Source organism: Sebastes fasciatus, chromosome 22 (assembly GCF_043250625.1).
Source record: "Sebastes fasciatus isolate fSebFas1 chromosome 22, fSebFas1.pri, whole genome shotgun sequence".
NCBI lineage: Eukaryota > Metazoa > Chordata > Actinopteri > Perciformes > Sebastidae > Sebastes > Sebastes fasciatus.
Window position 1 is genome coordinate 16,500,707 of NC_133816.1, and position 19,291 is coordinate 16,519,997.

Below are 19,291 nucleotides of genomic sequence, written 5' to 3' on the forward strand. Positions count from 1 at the left end.
GACATTTTAACTGCTTACTAATCAGTATCTGTGCTCAAACAACTCTTTAGTAAAGACTCGGAAAACACTAATAATTGAGTTGAAAAATGTAGTGTTACTGACAACTTTAATAAATGAAATATCTTGCAGTACATATTCTCAAATATAAGCCAGTATTGAAATATTTGATACAATACCGTAGCGTGACAAGCATGAAAAATGAGGCTGGTTGTGGTAGATTCAGTATAATAAAGTCCATCAGTACAACAGAGTCATGTCATGTTCACCACTCTGCTGAGAACACTTTGTTATATCACAAATACTGTTCTCATTCAACAATTATTTCCAATCTTCTACTTCTTGTTGGTTTTTGATCACTCATATAAGATCAAGGTTAAGTTACCAGTTAGGCTTTTAATGTGAAACATCTGAGCAGGAAGTGCTTAGCATCACTGACGGTAACTTAGCAACGATCGGAAGGAAGAACAGAAGTGAGATGTACATTATACGGGATGTATCGGGACAACAGGTATAACATTGTATTACTCACAGACAGTGAGGTGCATTGAGATTAGGGCTGTCAATCGATTCAAATTTAATCGCAATTTATCTGTTCAAAATGTACCTTAAAAGGAAGATTTGTCAAATATTTAATACTCTTATCAACATGGGAGTGGGCAAATATGCTGCTTTATGCAAATGTATGTATATATTTATTATTGGAAATCAATTAACTACACAAAACAATGACAAATATTGTCCAGAAATCCTCACAGGTGCTGCATTTAGCATCAAAAATATGGCAAACTGCAGCCCAACAGGCAACAACAGCTGTCAGTGTGTCAGTGTGATGACTTGACTATGACTTGCCCCAAACTGCATGTGATTATCATAAAGTGGGCATGTCTGTAAAGGGGAGACTCGTGGGTACCCATAGAATCCATTTTCATTCACATATCTTGAGATCAGAGGTCAAGGGACCCCTTTGAAAATGGCCATGCCAGTTTTTCCTCGCCAACATTTAACGTAAGTTTGGAGCGTTATTTAGCCTCCTTCACGACAAGCTAGTATGACATGATGAAATCAATGGATTCTTTAGGTTTTCTGGTTTCATATGATGCCAGTAGCTTCACTCGTTAATGTGTTAAAGAAATTAGCTTTATTATCGCTTTAACTTTGACAGACCTAATGAGATGTTTGGTATCTATGATGATTTATTGATCACATGACGGATCAATGAAAGAAGGAAGCCAAAAAACAGCCTCAGTAGCAGGTTGTGTCTACATGGTTACCCTAGAGAGATGCTGGAGGTTAGGCATTGACCCCTAACTCTTGTTTTAATCAAGAAACCATTTAACAAGGAGGAAGAGTTGAGTTTGCATCGACAGCTAAATAAAACAGAAGCTTCTTACTAAAACGTGATCAAATATACTAAGTGAACAGTTTACTAATAACATCTAAGAGATCATTCCCAAAAATATCAGATACGTTTTTATGTAGAAACTAATAGGATTGGACTGCAGGAGAAGCTGCAGCCAACAATTATCATTATTCATTCATGTTTTTTTTTTTTTTAAATGAATCATTTAATCTGTGATATATCAGAAAATAGTAGGAAATGCCCAGCATGATTTCCCAAGGCAACATCTTCAAATGTCTTGTTTTGTCTAATCAACTGTCCCAAACAGAAAAATGTTCTATGATATATAACAGAGAAAAGATTGGATCAACTCATTGTTTCAGTACTAGAGGAAAGCAAACTATATAAAGACAACATCTATTCAGTGTTTGGGAGGTGGTGGTAGCTCCACGTATAGAGCCATAGTTCAGCCGCCCACACACACACAGCTCTGGAGCTGACCTCTGACCTTTGACATTCATGTGGGGTGGCCTTATAGGAACTGGTTCCATTAAACTGAAAACAGGTCATGTAGAAAATTGTCACCTTGTATACTGCTTTGGCTGTATGGAGTGCTCCAGGGATGCCTTATTGTTGTAAGACAAACAGGAAGTTATAGCATCTCCCTGGTTCCCTCGACAACAAGCCAATAGGGATTGTCCATTGGGTTTTGGATTATTGCAGAAAATAATCTCTGTGGATTTACATGTTTTGTTCAGCAAGATAATCACCAAAAATGAACCTCTTTTATGATTTTTGAAGTGTGTGTGTGAATGCCAGAAGTAAAAAGCCAACGTTAGGCTATAAACAAACTACACATGAGCGTGAGTAAACACGACGAGGCAGTAAAGGCAAACGACGCGGCGTGATGACGTTTATTAGTCTCATTTAGCCACTTGTTAGAAACCACCTTTTTTGAGACACGTAAAAGCTTCATAATCCACTAGTGGGGTATTTATTGACATATCTTATAACGTAGAACAAAACATTAAAAGGAACTGTATGTACGTTTTTACACGTATAAATGTTTTTTTAATCGTCTTTTTATTTCCAATGTGTGAACAGGTTGTAACCTAACCTAAAACAATTAGACCTTCTGCGACTTTCTGGGTTTCCTCGATCAGCCTGTAGACCGACGGGAGACTTTGACCAATCACAGGTCACTTCATTGAGAGAGTGTTCCGATTGGCTGTGCTACGGTCATGTGACCAGAACTTGGCGTTCCTTTCTCATTATGAAGCTAAACCGTGCTCTACGAGGTAATTCTGAAAACATTTGAGGGGAGAAATAGGCATTAACGTAACATAATATTGATTCATATTTGATCAGCGCTGCCTAGTTTGACCGTTTGGTCGGAGTTCGCGAGTGATTGACAGCCGGCTCTCATAGACGGCAGCTGGACAGCAGACCTCAGATCAGTTCTTACTGCTTGTTTTCCTCCGGTAAGTGAAATCTTGCAGATGCCGTTAGGAGCACCGGAGGACACCGAGTTTTATAAAAGTAACTTTTTTTTTTAATCATATTTGCTCCAATTTAACCACAGACCTTATTTCAGGCATCTAACTAAAAACCCATTAAAAAAAAACCATTGACTTCCAGACAAGGGAACCGGAAGTGCTGAAATGCCAACTCATTTCCAGGTTTTAAGACTCATTCCTGCAGCACTCCATTGTCTCTAATTATTAAATCAATAAATTGACAGCATAAAAGGATCAAATCTCACTGCAATTCTCTACAGTACTTAAAGTGTGTGGACAAAAAGCACCAGCAGTGTGAAAGCATCACAAACTACAGGGCTGTATAGTGTTGCATGTAGACCGAATCTGACAGGCTACGACATGTTCATGCTATAGGATGTTTTATACAACACTACATTTGTGTTCCTGCACTGAAAACATTGTCTGTGACACACACATTAACTTGGAACATCTTTCTTGAATGGGGGATAGTGTTTTCCTCAGTCCACATGACTGCACAGGGTGAGCCAACTATCTTATCTGTCTGGCTGAGGATGGGAAGATGCTGAATACATTCAACATAATACCACAATACATTTAACTTTTAGAGTTTCATGTTGTTTCAGTGCTGACCTCCGAGCAGTCAAGACAGAGGAACCAGGAATTTACATGGTGGTGGGTTTTCCCCCATGAAGTCCACAAATAACTGAGTGAAATGTGGACTATACTCCTCTACTGTACCGGTCTGCTGTATTCTCTAAACTGCTGCCTTTTATGGACAAAGAGGACACAGGGTCTGTAGTTTGGCTGGAAAAAAAAACTACTGTGAACATTTGATTATAATACAGACAATTCAGTCCTTAACTCTAAATACCATTTTGTTGTTATAAAATACTGTGCAAACTTCTATAATAAATCTTGGAAAAAATGGACCCAAAACCCCTTTGCAAATTCTACCAATTTAATGTTCAATTGCACACAGTGAAATATAAGCATATTATAAAACATATTGCACTTTGTTTTTAGAACACCTAACATCTTCTGTTAAATTCGGCTTTAAAATCACAACTCAACAATGTCAACTTTTTAAATTTAACCTCATTTCCCCCAAAGAGCACACCACCTATACCAGTGAGGCAAGTGTTGTGGGAGTAATGTTAACCAGGGTGCTAAAGGGTATCACAGTGGTTAATGTGTTGGTGTTTTTAAATGCAGCCTATAGCAATATGGAGAATGAATCCATACTATTCAGAAAAGATCTATAATAAATCTTGGAAAAAGTGGATTAAGAGAACCGAAACCCCTTTGCAAATTCAGCCAATTTAATGTTCAATTGCATACAGTGAAATATAAGCATATCATAAAACACATTGCACTTTGTTTTTACAACAACTAACATCTTCTGATAAATTCGGCATTAAAATCACAACTCAATAATGTCAACTTTTTTAATTAAACTTCTTTTTAACCCCTCTGGACCACACCACCTATACCAGTGAGGCAGTGGTTTTGGGAGTGTTAACCAAGGTGCTAAAGGGTGATAAAAGTAGTATCACAGTGTTATCCAGTGGTTAATGTGTTTGATGTTTTAGATGCAGATTATAGTAATATGGAGAATTAATCCATGCTATTCAGGAAAATTCTATCATAAATCTTGGGGAAAAAATGGATTAAGAGAAACCGAAACCCCTTTGCAAATTCTGCCAATTTAAAGTTCAATTGCACACAGTGAAATATAAGCATATCATAAAACACATTGCACTTTGTTTTTACAACAACTAACATCTTCTGTTAAATTCGGAATTAAAATCACAACTCAATAATGTCAACTTTTTTAATTAAACCTCTTTTTAACCCCTCTGGACCGCACCACCTATACCAGTGAGGCAGTGTTGTGGGAGCGTTAAAACAAGGGTGCTAAATAGTGATAAAAGTAGTATCACAGTGTTATTCAGTGGTTAATGTGTTAGTGTTTTTAGATGCAGCTTATTAGTAATATGAAGAATGAATACATGCTATTCAGAATAATATCTAATAGTGTGTGTTGTGATTTTTGCCCAGATAAGCAACGTGGCGTTAAATTGGCTGTTTTTTACATGGAGTTTGGCGTGAGCAGCCTTGAGTTTTTATATAACGGTAAAAGTAAAGTTTTTATTACCTTGTTCTCCGGTGTTTCCGCTGGCTCTGTCCAGTGTGCCGCTCAGCAACAGAAAAGAAAGAAAAACGAGCAAACGTCCACATTTTGCCGGTGATATTTGGGCATTTTTCTGCCTGTGTTTACTGTACATCCCTGTGACCCTCTCAGAGACCGCCCGACCGTCCTCCCTTCTTCTCCTCTCTCAGTGCTACTCTCTCTGACTCCACGGAGACACTCAGAGCGTCAATGGCGGGAGAGGAGGAGACAGAGCTTCCGGTCTTGACCTTCACAATAAAACCATGGTGAGCATAACAAGTGACACAAATATTTATATTTAAATATATATATTTATTGTTTTTTTTGTTCATTTTGAAACAACAGAACAAACAATCACAAACGTCCCCCCAATAATAACATTCTCGGTACAAAGAAACTGTAAAAACAAAAAATTAAAAACAATAAAATTAAATAATATCTATTCATATATAAATATATATACTGTATACATATTCAAGATTCAAGATTCAAGATGTTTATTGTCACGCCGGTTATACAGGTACAATCGTGTGAAATGCTTTTTGCTGGGGAGCTCCATTAAAATAATAAGTTATATTACAATTATAAAAGGAAATACTTTAAGTTATATTACAATTACAATTAGTTATATTACAATTACAATTACATTATATTACAATTACATTTACGTTATATTACAATTACAATTAGTTATATTACAATTACAATTAGTTATATTACAATTACAAATACTTTAAGTTATATTAAAATTATAATTAGTTATATTACAATTATAATTACAAAAACTTTAAGTTATATTACAATTATAAAAGGAAATATTTTGTACAAGGGCATACTAAGAACATATACATATCAGGAAGTATGAATGTACATATATAAGAAATACTTTGTACAAGGCATATTAAGAACATATACATTAAGAACATATACAGTATATACAGTATAAGATATATGATTGAGGTACTTTTTGTGTGAGAAGGTGTTGTATGAATTATCTATCATGCAGAAGATGGTGGAGTCAACACCAGTTGTGCAGGTTTTAAAGCAGCAGTTGGGAGAATTGGAGCAAATATGATTAAAAAAAGAAACAAAGCTTTGACAATAAAGGACACATTACATTACATTTGATGTTTAAGGTGTCTATCTATCTATCTATCTTTCCACCTGAACTCACAAATGAACCATATTTCCCATAATAATAACTTGAAAACATAGGTCAAGGACTCCATTAAGCATCTGGATATTTAAATGCAGTCTTTAAGATGTGGTTGAGATGTGACTCAATACATGAGAAGTCAAAAGCTCAGTTCTGTGTGGCAGATTATAAAACATAACCAAAAGATTATTTTAAATGTAAGTTGCGACCTTACATTTCTTCTGCCAAGTTTATAGACTTTCCTTTTTCTCTTTCAGCAAAATCTGAGGTGTACAATACTAGAAAGGCATGCAGGTCAAAATGTCTTATTTTCCACTATATGTTCTTATACTATATAGAACCTATACTACGTTTTTCCTTGACTGGAAAAGCTCCACCTCAGAAAGGATAAACTGTAGGTTCAAGGCTGGATAGTAAACACAGATTCGCTTTATTTGGGAACACAGTCAACATCTTTTGTGTACACAGAACGCTACAGTAAGCTGAACACAGTCAGCTTGTTCTCTCCATCCTTTCAGTGTGTATTCCTGTAACCTCGCCGCAAAGCCAAAGCAAGTAAACACCTGTTTCCTGGCCTATTTATCAGCCAGCTAATCAGCCTGATAACCTGCAGCTGTCCCGCCTGCTGCTGATTGCTGCTGTTGCCACAGCTGCAGGTCCTCAGACACAGAAACTAGGGCCACTTTAATACCATCAGCTGCAATATTAACATATTTAATGGTCTATACTCACTAGATATAATGTAGTGTGGGCCTACTTACAAATGTTTTCTGACTTGTAGACCACAATGTTTTGGGTTTTTTTCTCACAAAATTTCAGACTTTTATTTTGAAGTCAAAATCCACTGTCATCCGGTAATATCCTTGTTGTGTTTAACCTGAGGGCACTTGGTGCTTGAGAAAACAAGGTTTGATTAAAGTTGTTTCCTTGTTTGTTTTATTTACATATGATAGCAAAACTGCATAAATGGAGACTATTATTAAATTAATTAAAAAAAAAAATGTTGGTTTCATGTTTCAGCATGAACAAAATAATTGATCAATTAAACAAGAAATTGATGATTAAATAAAATAAGGCAGCATGGACTATATATATATATATATATAAAGGGCTTTTACTTAAAAATGCAACTAAATTAAATAGATTAAATTAAATTAAATTAGATTTAATTGAATTAAATTAAATAGATTTAATTTAGTTTTCATTTATGACAGTAATATTGCTTGAAATAATTGGCTTAATTAAGCATACAGTGAGCTCAGGTAGGCAGGTAGACAGACAGGTGGCTCGTCCAATCATTTCATTCATTTTTAGAAACCAGATTATTTTTTTGTCAGAGCATTTGATTTATTGATTTTTTTTTTTACAATGCAGTTTTGTGAATGTGCTGCTATTGATCTATTTGGGAAGAAAATTACAATAATTCACCTTGCTGAAGATAAAGACATGAATAACTTTTTCTAAATCTTGTCTGGACATGAAAGCTTATTCCTACACTATTGGTATTATAATAGATTTTTTCCACAACCATCAGACACAGAGCAACATTAGTATTTATCTGGAGTCATGTTTCTGTCCACCCAAGTCCAATAATCACTCTCCGTTTAGCTCTCTCTTTGTCGATTAACTGTTGAGAAAAATATCTCTTTAGCTGCTAAATGTTCCACTTTTCTCTCCAGCTATACGTGAGTAATTTACAGTTCTAGTAACAACAACGATGAATCGATGATTGTGTGACAGTGGAAAACTTTAATTTTCGGTGGAATGCACAGAACTGGAACATAACGTGTCGGACTTGGTGTGAAAGGTTTCAATGCAAAAAGTTGGCAATGAATATTCTGTTGTTTTATTGTTGTTGTTTCTTCCCTGGTGTGTAAAGGCCTTAAAGTGGCAGTAGGCAGTATATTTTTGGCATCATTGGCCAAAAATTCCATAATAACCTTTCAGCATATTGTAATTCAAGTGTTCTGAGAGATAACTAGACTTCTGCACCTCCTCATGGCTCTGTTTTCAGGTTTTAGAAAATCTAGCCCGTGACGGGAGACTTTGACCAATCACAGGTCATTTCATTGAGAGAGCGTTCCTATTGACTGTGCTTCAGTCATGTGACCCGAACTTGGCGTTCCTTCACCAGATTCCACAAACTTTATCATTTTACAGCTAAACCGTGCACTACAAGATGATTCTTAAAACATTTGAGGAGAGAGATAGGCATTAACGTAACAGAATATTGATTCATATTTGATCAGCGCTGCCTAGTTTCACCGTTTGGTCGGAGTTCGCAAGTGATTGACAGCCGGCTCTCATAGACGGCAGCACCTCAGATCAGCTCTTACTGCTTGTTTTCCTCCGGTATGTGAAATCTTGCAGATGCCGTTAGGAGCACCAGAGGACACAGAGGAACATGATTTCTTTCAGGTTACCTGTTTCATGTACTACAGTCACGATATATTTTATAAAAATAACTTTTTGAAAATCATATTTGCTCCAATCTCGCCTACTTCATCTTTAACCCATTAATCTTGCTTTGTAGTACCCTCCCTCTGAACCTCTTCGAGCTTAACTTGCTCTCCGTGACGTGCTCCTCATTCCTCCACACCGTGAGCTCTGCATTGGTTTCATTTCATTTAAGTCAACAAATTGATGCTGACAGAAAACTAAACCAGAATGCTTGAGGGATGCAGGGTTATCATCATCCCATCACAGTCTTAACAAAAAGAGCTTCTCAGCAGCACAGTGCTCTCATGCGTTCGTACTCTCTCCTGCCATCTGACCGACCAACAATCCGAAATGACAACCTGTGACTGCGACAGTAATAACTTGTGCAAACAAGATTACTGAAGCAAACAAGATGATTCCAACAACTTGTTGACAAAACAAGACAATAATTTGATAAAAGATCATTATTATTAGGACTTCGGGGGCTCCATACTAATTCCTTCTTTGGTGCTTTGTGATGATATCTGGCCTCATAGTACCATTTCCCATCTATTTTTTACATGTTGTGGGCTGTTTATGAGCTACAGCATGTAGAAAGGTTCGGGTACTGTGATGCAGACTACCTCTCAGTTTTCTCCTACCACCAGAGTTAGAGGATCTATTCAATATTAATTCAAACACAGAGCTCTATACGCCTGCGGCAATGCCGAATATAAACATTTTTGTGCAACTCCATTTGTATCTTCCTTCCTCTCAGTGGTGTGTTTTTCTCCCTTCTGTCCCCTTCTCATCTCTCAGCCTTGTGTGCAAAATCAAACAATCTGAAGAGCTTCAGCTCTCACATCAGCTTACTGGCTGCATTGCCCTCTGCTCTGCTGCCATATCTGGCCCAGCACAAAATGACATCCACAGCCTCGGTCTAGTTGAGAAAAGCTATCTGTTTCGTCCAGGGGACTCAGATCATGTGCTGGCGAGCTGCTTACTCCATAATGAGTGGATGTGTAGCACTCGGAGCATGCTGGCAAGGCCGGGATGAAGCCCAGAGTCATTGTCTCTCCATCCCCCCGCTACAGCAGCGTGCTGGTGTCATGCTCACTCTCTTTGACTTTGGAATTAAGGGGAGGATTTAGACTTAGCTGGCAGGAGGGGGTGCTGGATAAGGCGGATTTATTTCACCTCATCTGGAAAGTGTCTCCTCTGCCATACGACCACTTCAGTGACTCTTTATCCTGCCAGTGGGGGAGTGGACATTACGCCCGCTCGCTGAGCTGTGGCACAAGGAGCTTGTTTTTTTGTTGTTGCTCAGCTCAGTTTGGGGGGATATTGTCGCCACCACTTGTTACACTGAAATGTCTAAAGCTTAGACCCCTAGACACGTTCAAATCCGTCATTCTTCATGCTGCTCAAGGAGAGAAAAGCACTGTGTCAACCAAAGGCATCAGAGAGGTTAGAAGATCAGATTTACCTGGCCTTTTAAAGGAACAGTGTGTAACATCTGGCGGCATCTGGCGGTGAGGTTGCAGATTGCAATGGGCGAGTACAAGGCTAAACGGGGCAGATTGATATTCATCCTATATAGGCTAATGCAGATCATCAGGCTTCTCTGCTACTCCTCTCACCTCTAACATTAGATCTCTCTCTCTCTCTCTCTCTGTATGTGATGTCGGTGTCTCTCGTCCTTACCTGGGCGGTGTGGATCAGAGCAGCGCTGAGAGACGCCATGCTACTGACGGACGTTACATCATAACTTATAGTGAAAAATCCAGGGAATACGTTGCATTTGTCCGCTACGATCAAGATAAAAGTAACGAGTAACAAGGCCATTTAAATTTCTGTATTTGTAATTGCGTTATTTAATTTGAAAAAGTAATTATTTACATTTCTGTTGAGCGCCAAAAGTAGTGGAATTAATGTAATGCATTACTGAAGAAGAATTTCAATGCTTGGAATTGGTGAAAAGGCTATTTAGCTTGCACAGGGCACTTTAAATGGACGTGTTTGGGTCACAATTTGATTAGCGTGAATGTTTTAGTGGGCATGACTTAAAGGGGCTAAATGCGGGATTGAGAGCACATCTATAGAGAGCTGAAGTCACGCCCCTTCCGGTGGACCCAATAGGACCTTATTACAGAAAAAGTATGATCGATAGTCAGCGGAGAGAGATAAATATTTTTTTGATAGCGTTTGAATTGCGCCATGAATCACACATATGATGTTTGTCGATTTAAAAGATCATTTTGCAAATCCGGAAAGTCACAATTTGTTGTAGGTTTGTCGTAGTGTCATTTAGTTTTGTGTGAAACCTCTGAGTGAACTACATCTCTCATCTCGTACGATATGCGTCACCGCAGAGATGTAAGGTTATCTTACCTGTGTGTGTTTTATCCAGCGACTCCTGGTCTTTGCCGGAAAGAGAAAAAAGGATAAGACCCGTTGCTGGTTTGAGTTCATCCCAGTAGGAAACACATAGGCATCGTTGTGTGATTCATGGAGCAATTCAGATGGGATCAAAACAAATATTTATCTCTCTCCGTTGACTACCGTTCATATTTCTTCCAAAATATGGTCCCATGGGGTCCACTGGAAGGTGCGTGACTTCGGCTCTCTATCGCCTCCACACAGCTCTCAACATGGCGACGGCTGAGCCGGCGGCTCGGTGCTAACAGTGCTAACGGTGCAAACAACGGTGCTGACAGAGCTAACAGTGTTTACCTGAGAGGGAACTCTCAGAGGGAAAACGACGGCGTTATCTTTACACAGCAAATAGTTTGCTGCTTTATCAACGCTGATGATAATGAAGTGCAGCTGAGTCACGCTGAACCAAGACCAGTGTTTTGCTCAAGTACTCTCGAGTAGAGTAGATGCTCTAATCACTTAGTCACCTCTTTGTTCTACAGGCCATGAGGTCCTCATTTGTTCAAAGCAGTTTCATTATCTCTGCTCTCTTCAGGTGCTTTTCTGTACACTCGTGTTTCTTGGTGGTTTTCAGCGGCTGGCTGCAGATAATTATGGAGCTCATTTAATTGATCGCTCACAGGGGAATTGGTGGTGTATGAGGAAGTTTCCCATCACCGCTTTTCAAATGTTAATATCAAGGATGTGCGGAAGGAGGCAGTCAGTGCTACTTGTGTCATATCTGCTTCACCTGGTGGCACAGAGGTGAGAGTCAGAGGATTAAAAATAACCCCTGCTCCTGCAGTTCTGGATGTACTTGAGAGCATCCTGGTGCTTGAAAGATCAGAGCAAGGCCTTTTGTGGCTAAATAGTTTCTCCTCCGCGGTGATATTTACTGTTGAATGCTCTACAAGTTGGCAGCCTGTCATTGTGCCTCAACATTGGTAAGAAATGTTAAAATCAAAGTTGTTTTTAGTTGCTCTTGGGGGAAAAAATGAAGCTATGCTCATGGCTTTTTGTGTTGATGTTGTCACATATCTTCAAAAAAAAGGAAAAATCAAATGGTAGATTTCATTATTGAGTTGTCAAATATGTCTTTTTTAAGGTGGGGCTTTTTTTTTGCACACAGAAAGTAACAACGTTTTTATTACTATAGTTCAGAGTAGGAAGGCTAGAGGGGGAAAAGATGCACAGAACAAAGAGCAGGGTGCAGGAAGTTGGATTCAAAGCCTGAACAACATCGTGTCATCACACGGTGTGCACCTCACACTGGTGAGTTTATCTCAGTAGTTTGTGGAAAAGATTTCTTTCTTCAGCACAGTTGGTGAGGCTCGTTAAAAAGGCAACAATGCCCTGTTTTGCACATGTCGGCTTAGCTAATGAGATAACCAAATGTACAGCATCTAGTAATGGAGAGATTTCCCGCTATAGCAGAAGGGTTGGCTGGTTGGTCAGTCTGACCGGTAGCCAACTACTAGACACTTTATAGGACAAGGGAACAAATGTAATATTTGTACTGTAATATTTGTGCAAGTAAATTCACAGTTTTATAAGCACAACAAGCCGTGTCTTCTATCCCAGTGCGTGGACGCGCATAAAATGTCACAATAAGTGCATAAAATACATTAAAAAAACGTAAGCGGAAATGCTGAAATTTTTTTTAAATAAATAAAGATATTGCAAAAATGTATTTTGCTTGGGTGAGGTGGAAAAGCTGGTGTATCGTTAAAAGAAAAAATAATGAGGAGACTATAGGCTTCCTCAAATTAAAACATGAAACAAGCATTGTTTCTCACTGTTTTACACTAGCTCAGGAGGCTTTGTCTCTGAATGTAATAAAAGAAGTAAAATTACAATCTTCAAAGAATTGCAGTTAAAGTTTTTTGTATCCTATATGCTCCCTTTTCTTAGTAGTTTTTAAACTTGAAAGCTAAAGTCCATTTTGCTGATTTCTGTGCTCTTGGAAAGAACAAACTGTAACGGACTGCTGGAAGCTCTTCATTAAGCAGATAGTAATCCCCAGAAACAAAAAAGAAACAACCACAACAATACAAAAAGACACCTGAAGGAAAATGTTGTGCAGCTGTTTAGTTGTTAATAAGAGGAATGTGCATATATATATATTCCTAAAAAAAAAGCCAGTTTCATTATACGAGGTGGGGAAGAAGATGAGGTCTGTGGATACTCTAACATTACAGACACCACTGCTCTGAGACGGTTTGTTTGACACAAGATAAGAAGCATCTGTTTCACTGGGAGTCCTCGAGCTGTTTACCACGGAAGTCCATTCACGCTCATTTAGAAGCAAGCTGGGGGTAGAAGAGAAACAGGAAGTAGGGGGGTGCTGATTTTACATGCCAGGATATTATGTCCAGTCCCCAAAAGAAAACACTACTTTGTTCCAACAGTAAATTAACAAACCAATATTTAGCTTTTTGCGCATTCTTTCCTTTATTTTTGTAGGCCAACCAGGAAATTATAGCATCTCCCTGGTTCCCTCGACAAAAAGCCAACGGGATTGTTCCATTGGGTTTTGGATTATTGCAGAAAATAAACTCTGTGGCAAACACACATTTATCATACTTACACGTTTTGTTCAGCAAGATAATCTCCACAAATGAAGACTACTTTTATGATTTTTGAAGTGTGAATGCAATCGCGGCAGAAGATATCTTTACATAGACAATAACTGTTTGCTGCCATATTAATACTCTGAATTTTTGTATTTAGCACCTTTAAAGTTGCAGTGGGTAAAAATGGAGCAAATATGTTAAAGAAAAATAAGTTATTTTTATAAAATGGTCACTGACAGTAGGTCATGAGAAAAAATGGTCAAACGGTCAAACTAGGCAGCGCTGATCAAATATGAATCAATATTCTGTTACTGTAATGCCTATTTCTCGCCTGAAATGTTTTCAGAAACATCTTGTAGTGTACTGTTTAGCTGTAAAATGAGAAAGTTTGTGACCCGGCAGCGATTGAGATCTCTTGGGGAAATACCAAGCACCGCCCTCCAGCCAGAGCTCAGCCAATAGGAACGCTCTCTCAATGAAATGACCTGTGATTGGTCAAAGTCTCACGTCACGGGCTAGATTTTTTTAAAGCCTGAAAACAGAGCCATGAAGAGGTGCAGAAGTCTAGTTTTCTCTCAGAACACTTGAATCACAATATGTTGAAAGGTTATTATGGATTTTTTGCCCAATGATGCCAAAAACTTGTTGCTTACTTACTGACTTAAGTCTGCCTCGAGTCCAAGTCTCAATCTTTTCAACTCACTCTATTTCCCCCCAAAATGTAAATATTTCTTTAATAAAACAACAATATGGCCCCATATATCTGCAAACTCACACATGGTGTCAGTATCAGTGAACCCCAGTGGTCGGTACGACAAGGTTGTTTACAAGCACACTGTTTCTCCGCTGTTGTTGCCAGCAGGATGAAAACATCCCAACGCTGGGTTGTAAGCTGCAGCCACCATCTCATCACAGGGTTGCCAGCTCCAAACCACTAACACAAAGCTCATAGATGAATGTAGCCTGGAGGAAATGCTCTCTCTCCACCAAAATGACTTATTTATACATGCCATATGGTCTCTCAGTGTTCTGTGTATTTGCTTTGTTGCCTCTGTAGAGGAATCAAATGTGCGAGTGACATCCTGTGTGTGAAAGATTAGAGTCAAACGTCTCCTTCCTCTCCACTAATGTTATTAGCAGACCTGTCTGGGGAGCGTGACACACTTCTCTCACAACACAGGCCCAGTTTTATCAATCAGGGCTTAGCTGGATCCCCAAATGACAGAAAGTCTTGCCTAAAGTTGCTAAAACGCACGAACAAAGCTCTCCTACGTACTGTTTTCTCCGCTGCGGAGCACGAAAAAACGCAGAGTTATTCTGAGGTACCCCTGGTGAGAGAGATGTTTATTTGGATTATCACATCTCAAGAGGAAGCATGCCTCCCTCAGCCAATTTAGAATGTGCCCTATAGGCCAGAAATCTTTTTGCAGAGTGGATAAGTTAATTAAGAACAGCAAAGGGATGATAACGGCCTTGTATTCTGCTGCTGCTGTACAATAATTGCATTTCATACTCAGTATTTGTGGCAGGGGGTCATTGTGTATCGGAGGACCGCTCTCTAAGAAGATAAAAACACCTCATTATTGTACAAGGCCAGAGTGGAACGGAGCCAATTGTCTGACAAATCTCTGAAATGTCTCTGTCTCGGTAGCAGATGGGTATTTATTAACTGTGACTATGATTTGCTAAGAATGAAAAGGCAATAAGAAAGCTCATGGAAAATCACGCCTGTCAGTAAAATTATAGCAGAATGGGGCTTATATTAGCTTACAGATATGTTGATTTTGGAGTTTGGAAACGTGTTTTGTTTCAGACACAAAAACTGCTTGGCTATGAGCCAGCAAGGGAACGTCTACTCAATGCATCCTGGTCAAAAGGCACTGGCAGTCATTTCATCAAAAAGTTCTCAACCATACTAAAAAAGTTTTGGAAAAAAACACAAAACAACGGCCGCGGGGCGGGAGAATGTCTGCCATTCTCGCCAGTATATAATTTCCATCCAGAACATCATCTTTAGTTTTGCAAGTATTTTAGGTATAAGCCAAAGTAGTGTACAAAAAGAATTTGACCTGTTGATGCAACCCGTTCTCATTCCCAACTCATCAAACACCGCCGACTGGTCAGAGCCCCTCGGGATCGGAAACTGACGCATGGAGATACCCTTGAGCGGCAGTTTGTGACGAACCTGGCGTTCAACTAACTCAAATGTAAACCCACCCGCGGCGTTATTCAATAGTAGTATTAATAGCGTGAAATTCCGCTATAAGGGAGGGCGGAGGGTGTTGTGGATGCGTCAAACAAACAACCAGGAGACCGCTGTTCTTGTCCCATGTGACATATTTCGTCATGTACATCGGTAGTCACGTGACTCGTTGGTATTGTCAGTCCCATGAGTCATGTGAGTCGCTAGTCACGTAAGTCGAGTCAGTGAAGTTAACGTATTGCGTACGTCTTTATTTTGAGAGGACACTATGCATGTAACGAGCGTATCTTGACACGCGACACTGACCAAGCGGGAGTTGGGAGTGAGAATGTGTTGGTTGGTGGCACTTGAGGAAAACTCAGGGGCTCATCAAAGACATATGCAGTAGTACTCCCCAACACCTGGAAACATACTTTAATGTTAAAATTGGCAGAGTTCCCCTTTAAGTGTTTGTTCTCCCGACCATCACGTCCGTCCTTACCTTTCTAATAGAACATGTGCTTTAATGTTAAAAAAACACATTATTTTTCCTCATATTGTCTGTTTGAATATACCTGTATTCACCCTCTGTCTGAATTGCTCCGTTTTAGCGCCTGTCTCTTTAAGCCCAGTCTGCTCTGATTGGCTTGCGAGTAACTGTGTTGTCTTATTTCACAGTTTGTTGGTCGGAAGAGCACTCCAGATGTACCCAGATGTATATATGTGCACAAGCTCTGAGTTTGTCATGATCTGTCCACTTTGAGAGAGTTAAGGCCGGGTACACTATATAAAACGCGATGCTGAACACGTCTACAGGCAAAAGTGTTTATAGCTGTTCCAAATGGACGCACACCTGTTGTCACAGAGAGGCGCAAGACACGATGAATCACACAAACGGGGATAACGCCGCACACTTTCAGACAGTCGCGCCTCAAGGAAATGTTACATAGACAGAAGTAGTTGTGTGAAGAATGAAAAAGGAGAGCTTGAGAGAGAAGTTTCAAAACACCTATTTTCACACATCTTACCACCATTACAAAAATCATCAGACACAGACCCCCACCACCGCCACCATGTTTCCACCATCAGGTAAGGTGTCTCAGACGCTGTTAGATCGTCCGACAGTTACTTTGTTTGAAGCATACAGAAGCCTTTTGATGGGAGGCATCAGAGAGGAAGGAGGTTCCTGATCAATATATTGCCATTAGGGCTGTCAATGTGATAATAACGCATTAACGCAACTTGCGATTTTTAGATTGTAGCAGGCTCAGTTTTATACTGGCATCATATGAAACTAGAAAACCTAAGGAATCCATCGGTACCAACCATGTCATACTAGCTTGTCGGGAAGGAGGCTAAATAACGCTCCAAACTTACACTACATTTTGCAGAGGGAAAACAGGCATGGTCATTTTCATAGGGGTCCCTTGACCTCTGACCTCAAGATATGTGAATGAAAATGGGTTCTATGGGTACCCACGAGTCTCCCCTTTACAGACATGCCCACTTTATGATAATCACATGCAGTTTGGGGCAAGTCATAGTCAAGTCAGTACACTGACACACTGACAGCTGTTGTTGCCTGTTGGGCTGCAGTTTGCCATGTTATGATTTGAGCATATTTGTTATGCTAAATGCAGTACCTGTGAGGGTTTCTGGACAATATTTGTCATTGTTTTGTGTTGGTAATTGATTTCCAATAACAAATATATACATATGTTTGCATAAAGCAGCATATTTGTCCACTCCCATGTTGATAAGAGTATTAAATACTTGACAAATCTCCCATTAAGTTACATTTTGGATGGATAAAAATGTGCGATTAATCGCAATTACCTATTTTAATCCATTGACAGCCCAAATTTCTACATGTTAATACGCTCTAAAGTTTACATGTATGTATCTATGCCGGAAAGACATCTAATTGGTTCTCAGCTAGTGTGTGCTCTTTTGCAGAGGACAGATCTCATTATGGAAATCAACATGTAGTAAGCCCTGAGCTTTCATTGGTATTGGCAGTACAAACACATTAGTATGGAGAGGATGGAGGACCAAAGCTATTCTGTCTCACTTACTTGCTTCAAGGAGGAAAAAAAAAAAACACCGGCTTTTTCTTCAATTACCTCTTCTAGTGAATTCAATCGGACTGAAATGGACATAAAAGCTTGCTCCATATCTCCTCTCATGTAAATGTTAATATTGAGGAGTAAAGCGAGGCACTCAGGCTTGCTGAGCTTGAATTGGTCTGACCAAACCAATCGATCTCAGCTGAAGGGGGGGCAGCAGCAGAGTGGATTCAGCCGGTCACGCTTCTCTGTCCTGTAACATTTACAGTAATAGAGACTGCAGCCGAAAAGTCAGAGAAAGTCACTCTTAAGTGGATCCTTATATACTGTAGCTCTGTATTATTAACCAAAAGCAGTATGGTGAGAAGGAGCTGTTCACTTCAAATGGTTAAATAATGTGAAAATATTACAAATTAAAGCTGCATTAAAAATGTTTTTATTTAAACATTGGATCAAATCGACAGAGAATTATCACCAACTCTGCTTTTCCTTCTTGTTCTACGGAGCTTTTAAGCCTCTTTCAGTTCATTTTTGTCTGGACCGCAGAGGGCCAGCCCTTACAAACGCAAAGGTCTGTCACTGAGTGAGTGATGAAGTTACACGATTGGTCGGCCAAGTGTTTGAGCTTCCTTATTGGTCGTTGCTCTTTCAAAATGAAAACAGTCCTTTATGCAAATGAGCCCGTCCAGCACGACGTTTCCGGCTCACGAAACTTGGACCGAGCTGTGAAACTAGGCAATCTAGTTCTAAAATGAAACCAGATCAGCAGTGGCATAGACTGTTTCTCACTTAAAATGTTTTCAGAAATAGATTTAGGTGGATTGTTTAGACGGAATAACAGAAAGTTTACGAGCAGGCCGCCATGTGGTTTCCTGTTTGAGACGGCGAACAGAAAACCAGGGACCAATCAGGTGTTACTGTGAGGAACTTTTTACTGATTATGAAACAGTCTTAATTTAACACTGATGTCTCTATATGACCTGTTATTTCTATATAGTTTAGTTATTGTGCTGCCGGTCGGATACCGCGCAAAATCAGATAAAATCATGCAGGTTCAACAGAAACTCATTCAGCTCATACTCCTTCAACCAGCCCCACCACGGACAGACCCAGGTCCGGCTTCGCTGTCACCTTCGACCTGCAGTTGGAGCTCTGGCGGGAGTTGGATAGCTCCATGGCAGGACCAGGACCAGGACTGAGCAGGGCAGACTGTCAGACCCTGCTGCAGTCAAATGAGAGGTTTTCTAAAGGATGCTCTCTCTCTCTCTCAAAACCCAACCAGTCGAAGCAGATGGTCACCCACCCAGATCCTGATTCTGCCCGAGGTTTCTACCCGCTAGAGGGGAGTTTTTCTTTGCCATTGGCGGATAACAATGCATGCTCATGGGGGGATCTCTTGTTGGGTCTCTAAATTATAGAGGACGGTCTAGACCTGCTCTATATGAAAAGCGTCTTGCTATAACTTCTGTTATG

At 39.6% G+C, this 19,291-nt stretch overlaps 2 protein-coding genes across 2 annotated transcripts in view; one reads left to right on the forward strand and one right to left on the reverse strand.

The window, feature by feature from the left end:
• adam19a (ADAM metallopeptidase domain 19a) overlaps nt 1–5,202 on the reverse strand; it is a 169,445-nt gene extending 164,243 nt beyond the window's left edge. The window contains exon 1 of the mRNA XM_074624422.1: nt 4,994–5,202. Coding sequence (XP_074480523.1) covers nt 4,994–5,123 — 130 coding nt within the window. The 5' untranslated portion in view covers nt 5,124–5,202. The remainder of the gene's footprint in view (nt 1–4,993) is intronic.
• Nucleotides 1–19,291, forward strand: part of LOC141760961 (bolA-like protein 2) — a 246,952-nt gene that overhangs the window by 169,761 nt on the left and 57,900 nt on the right. The gene's annotated exons all lie outside the window — the stretch shown is intronic.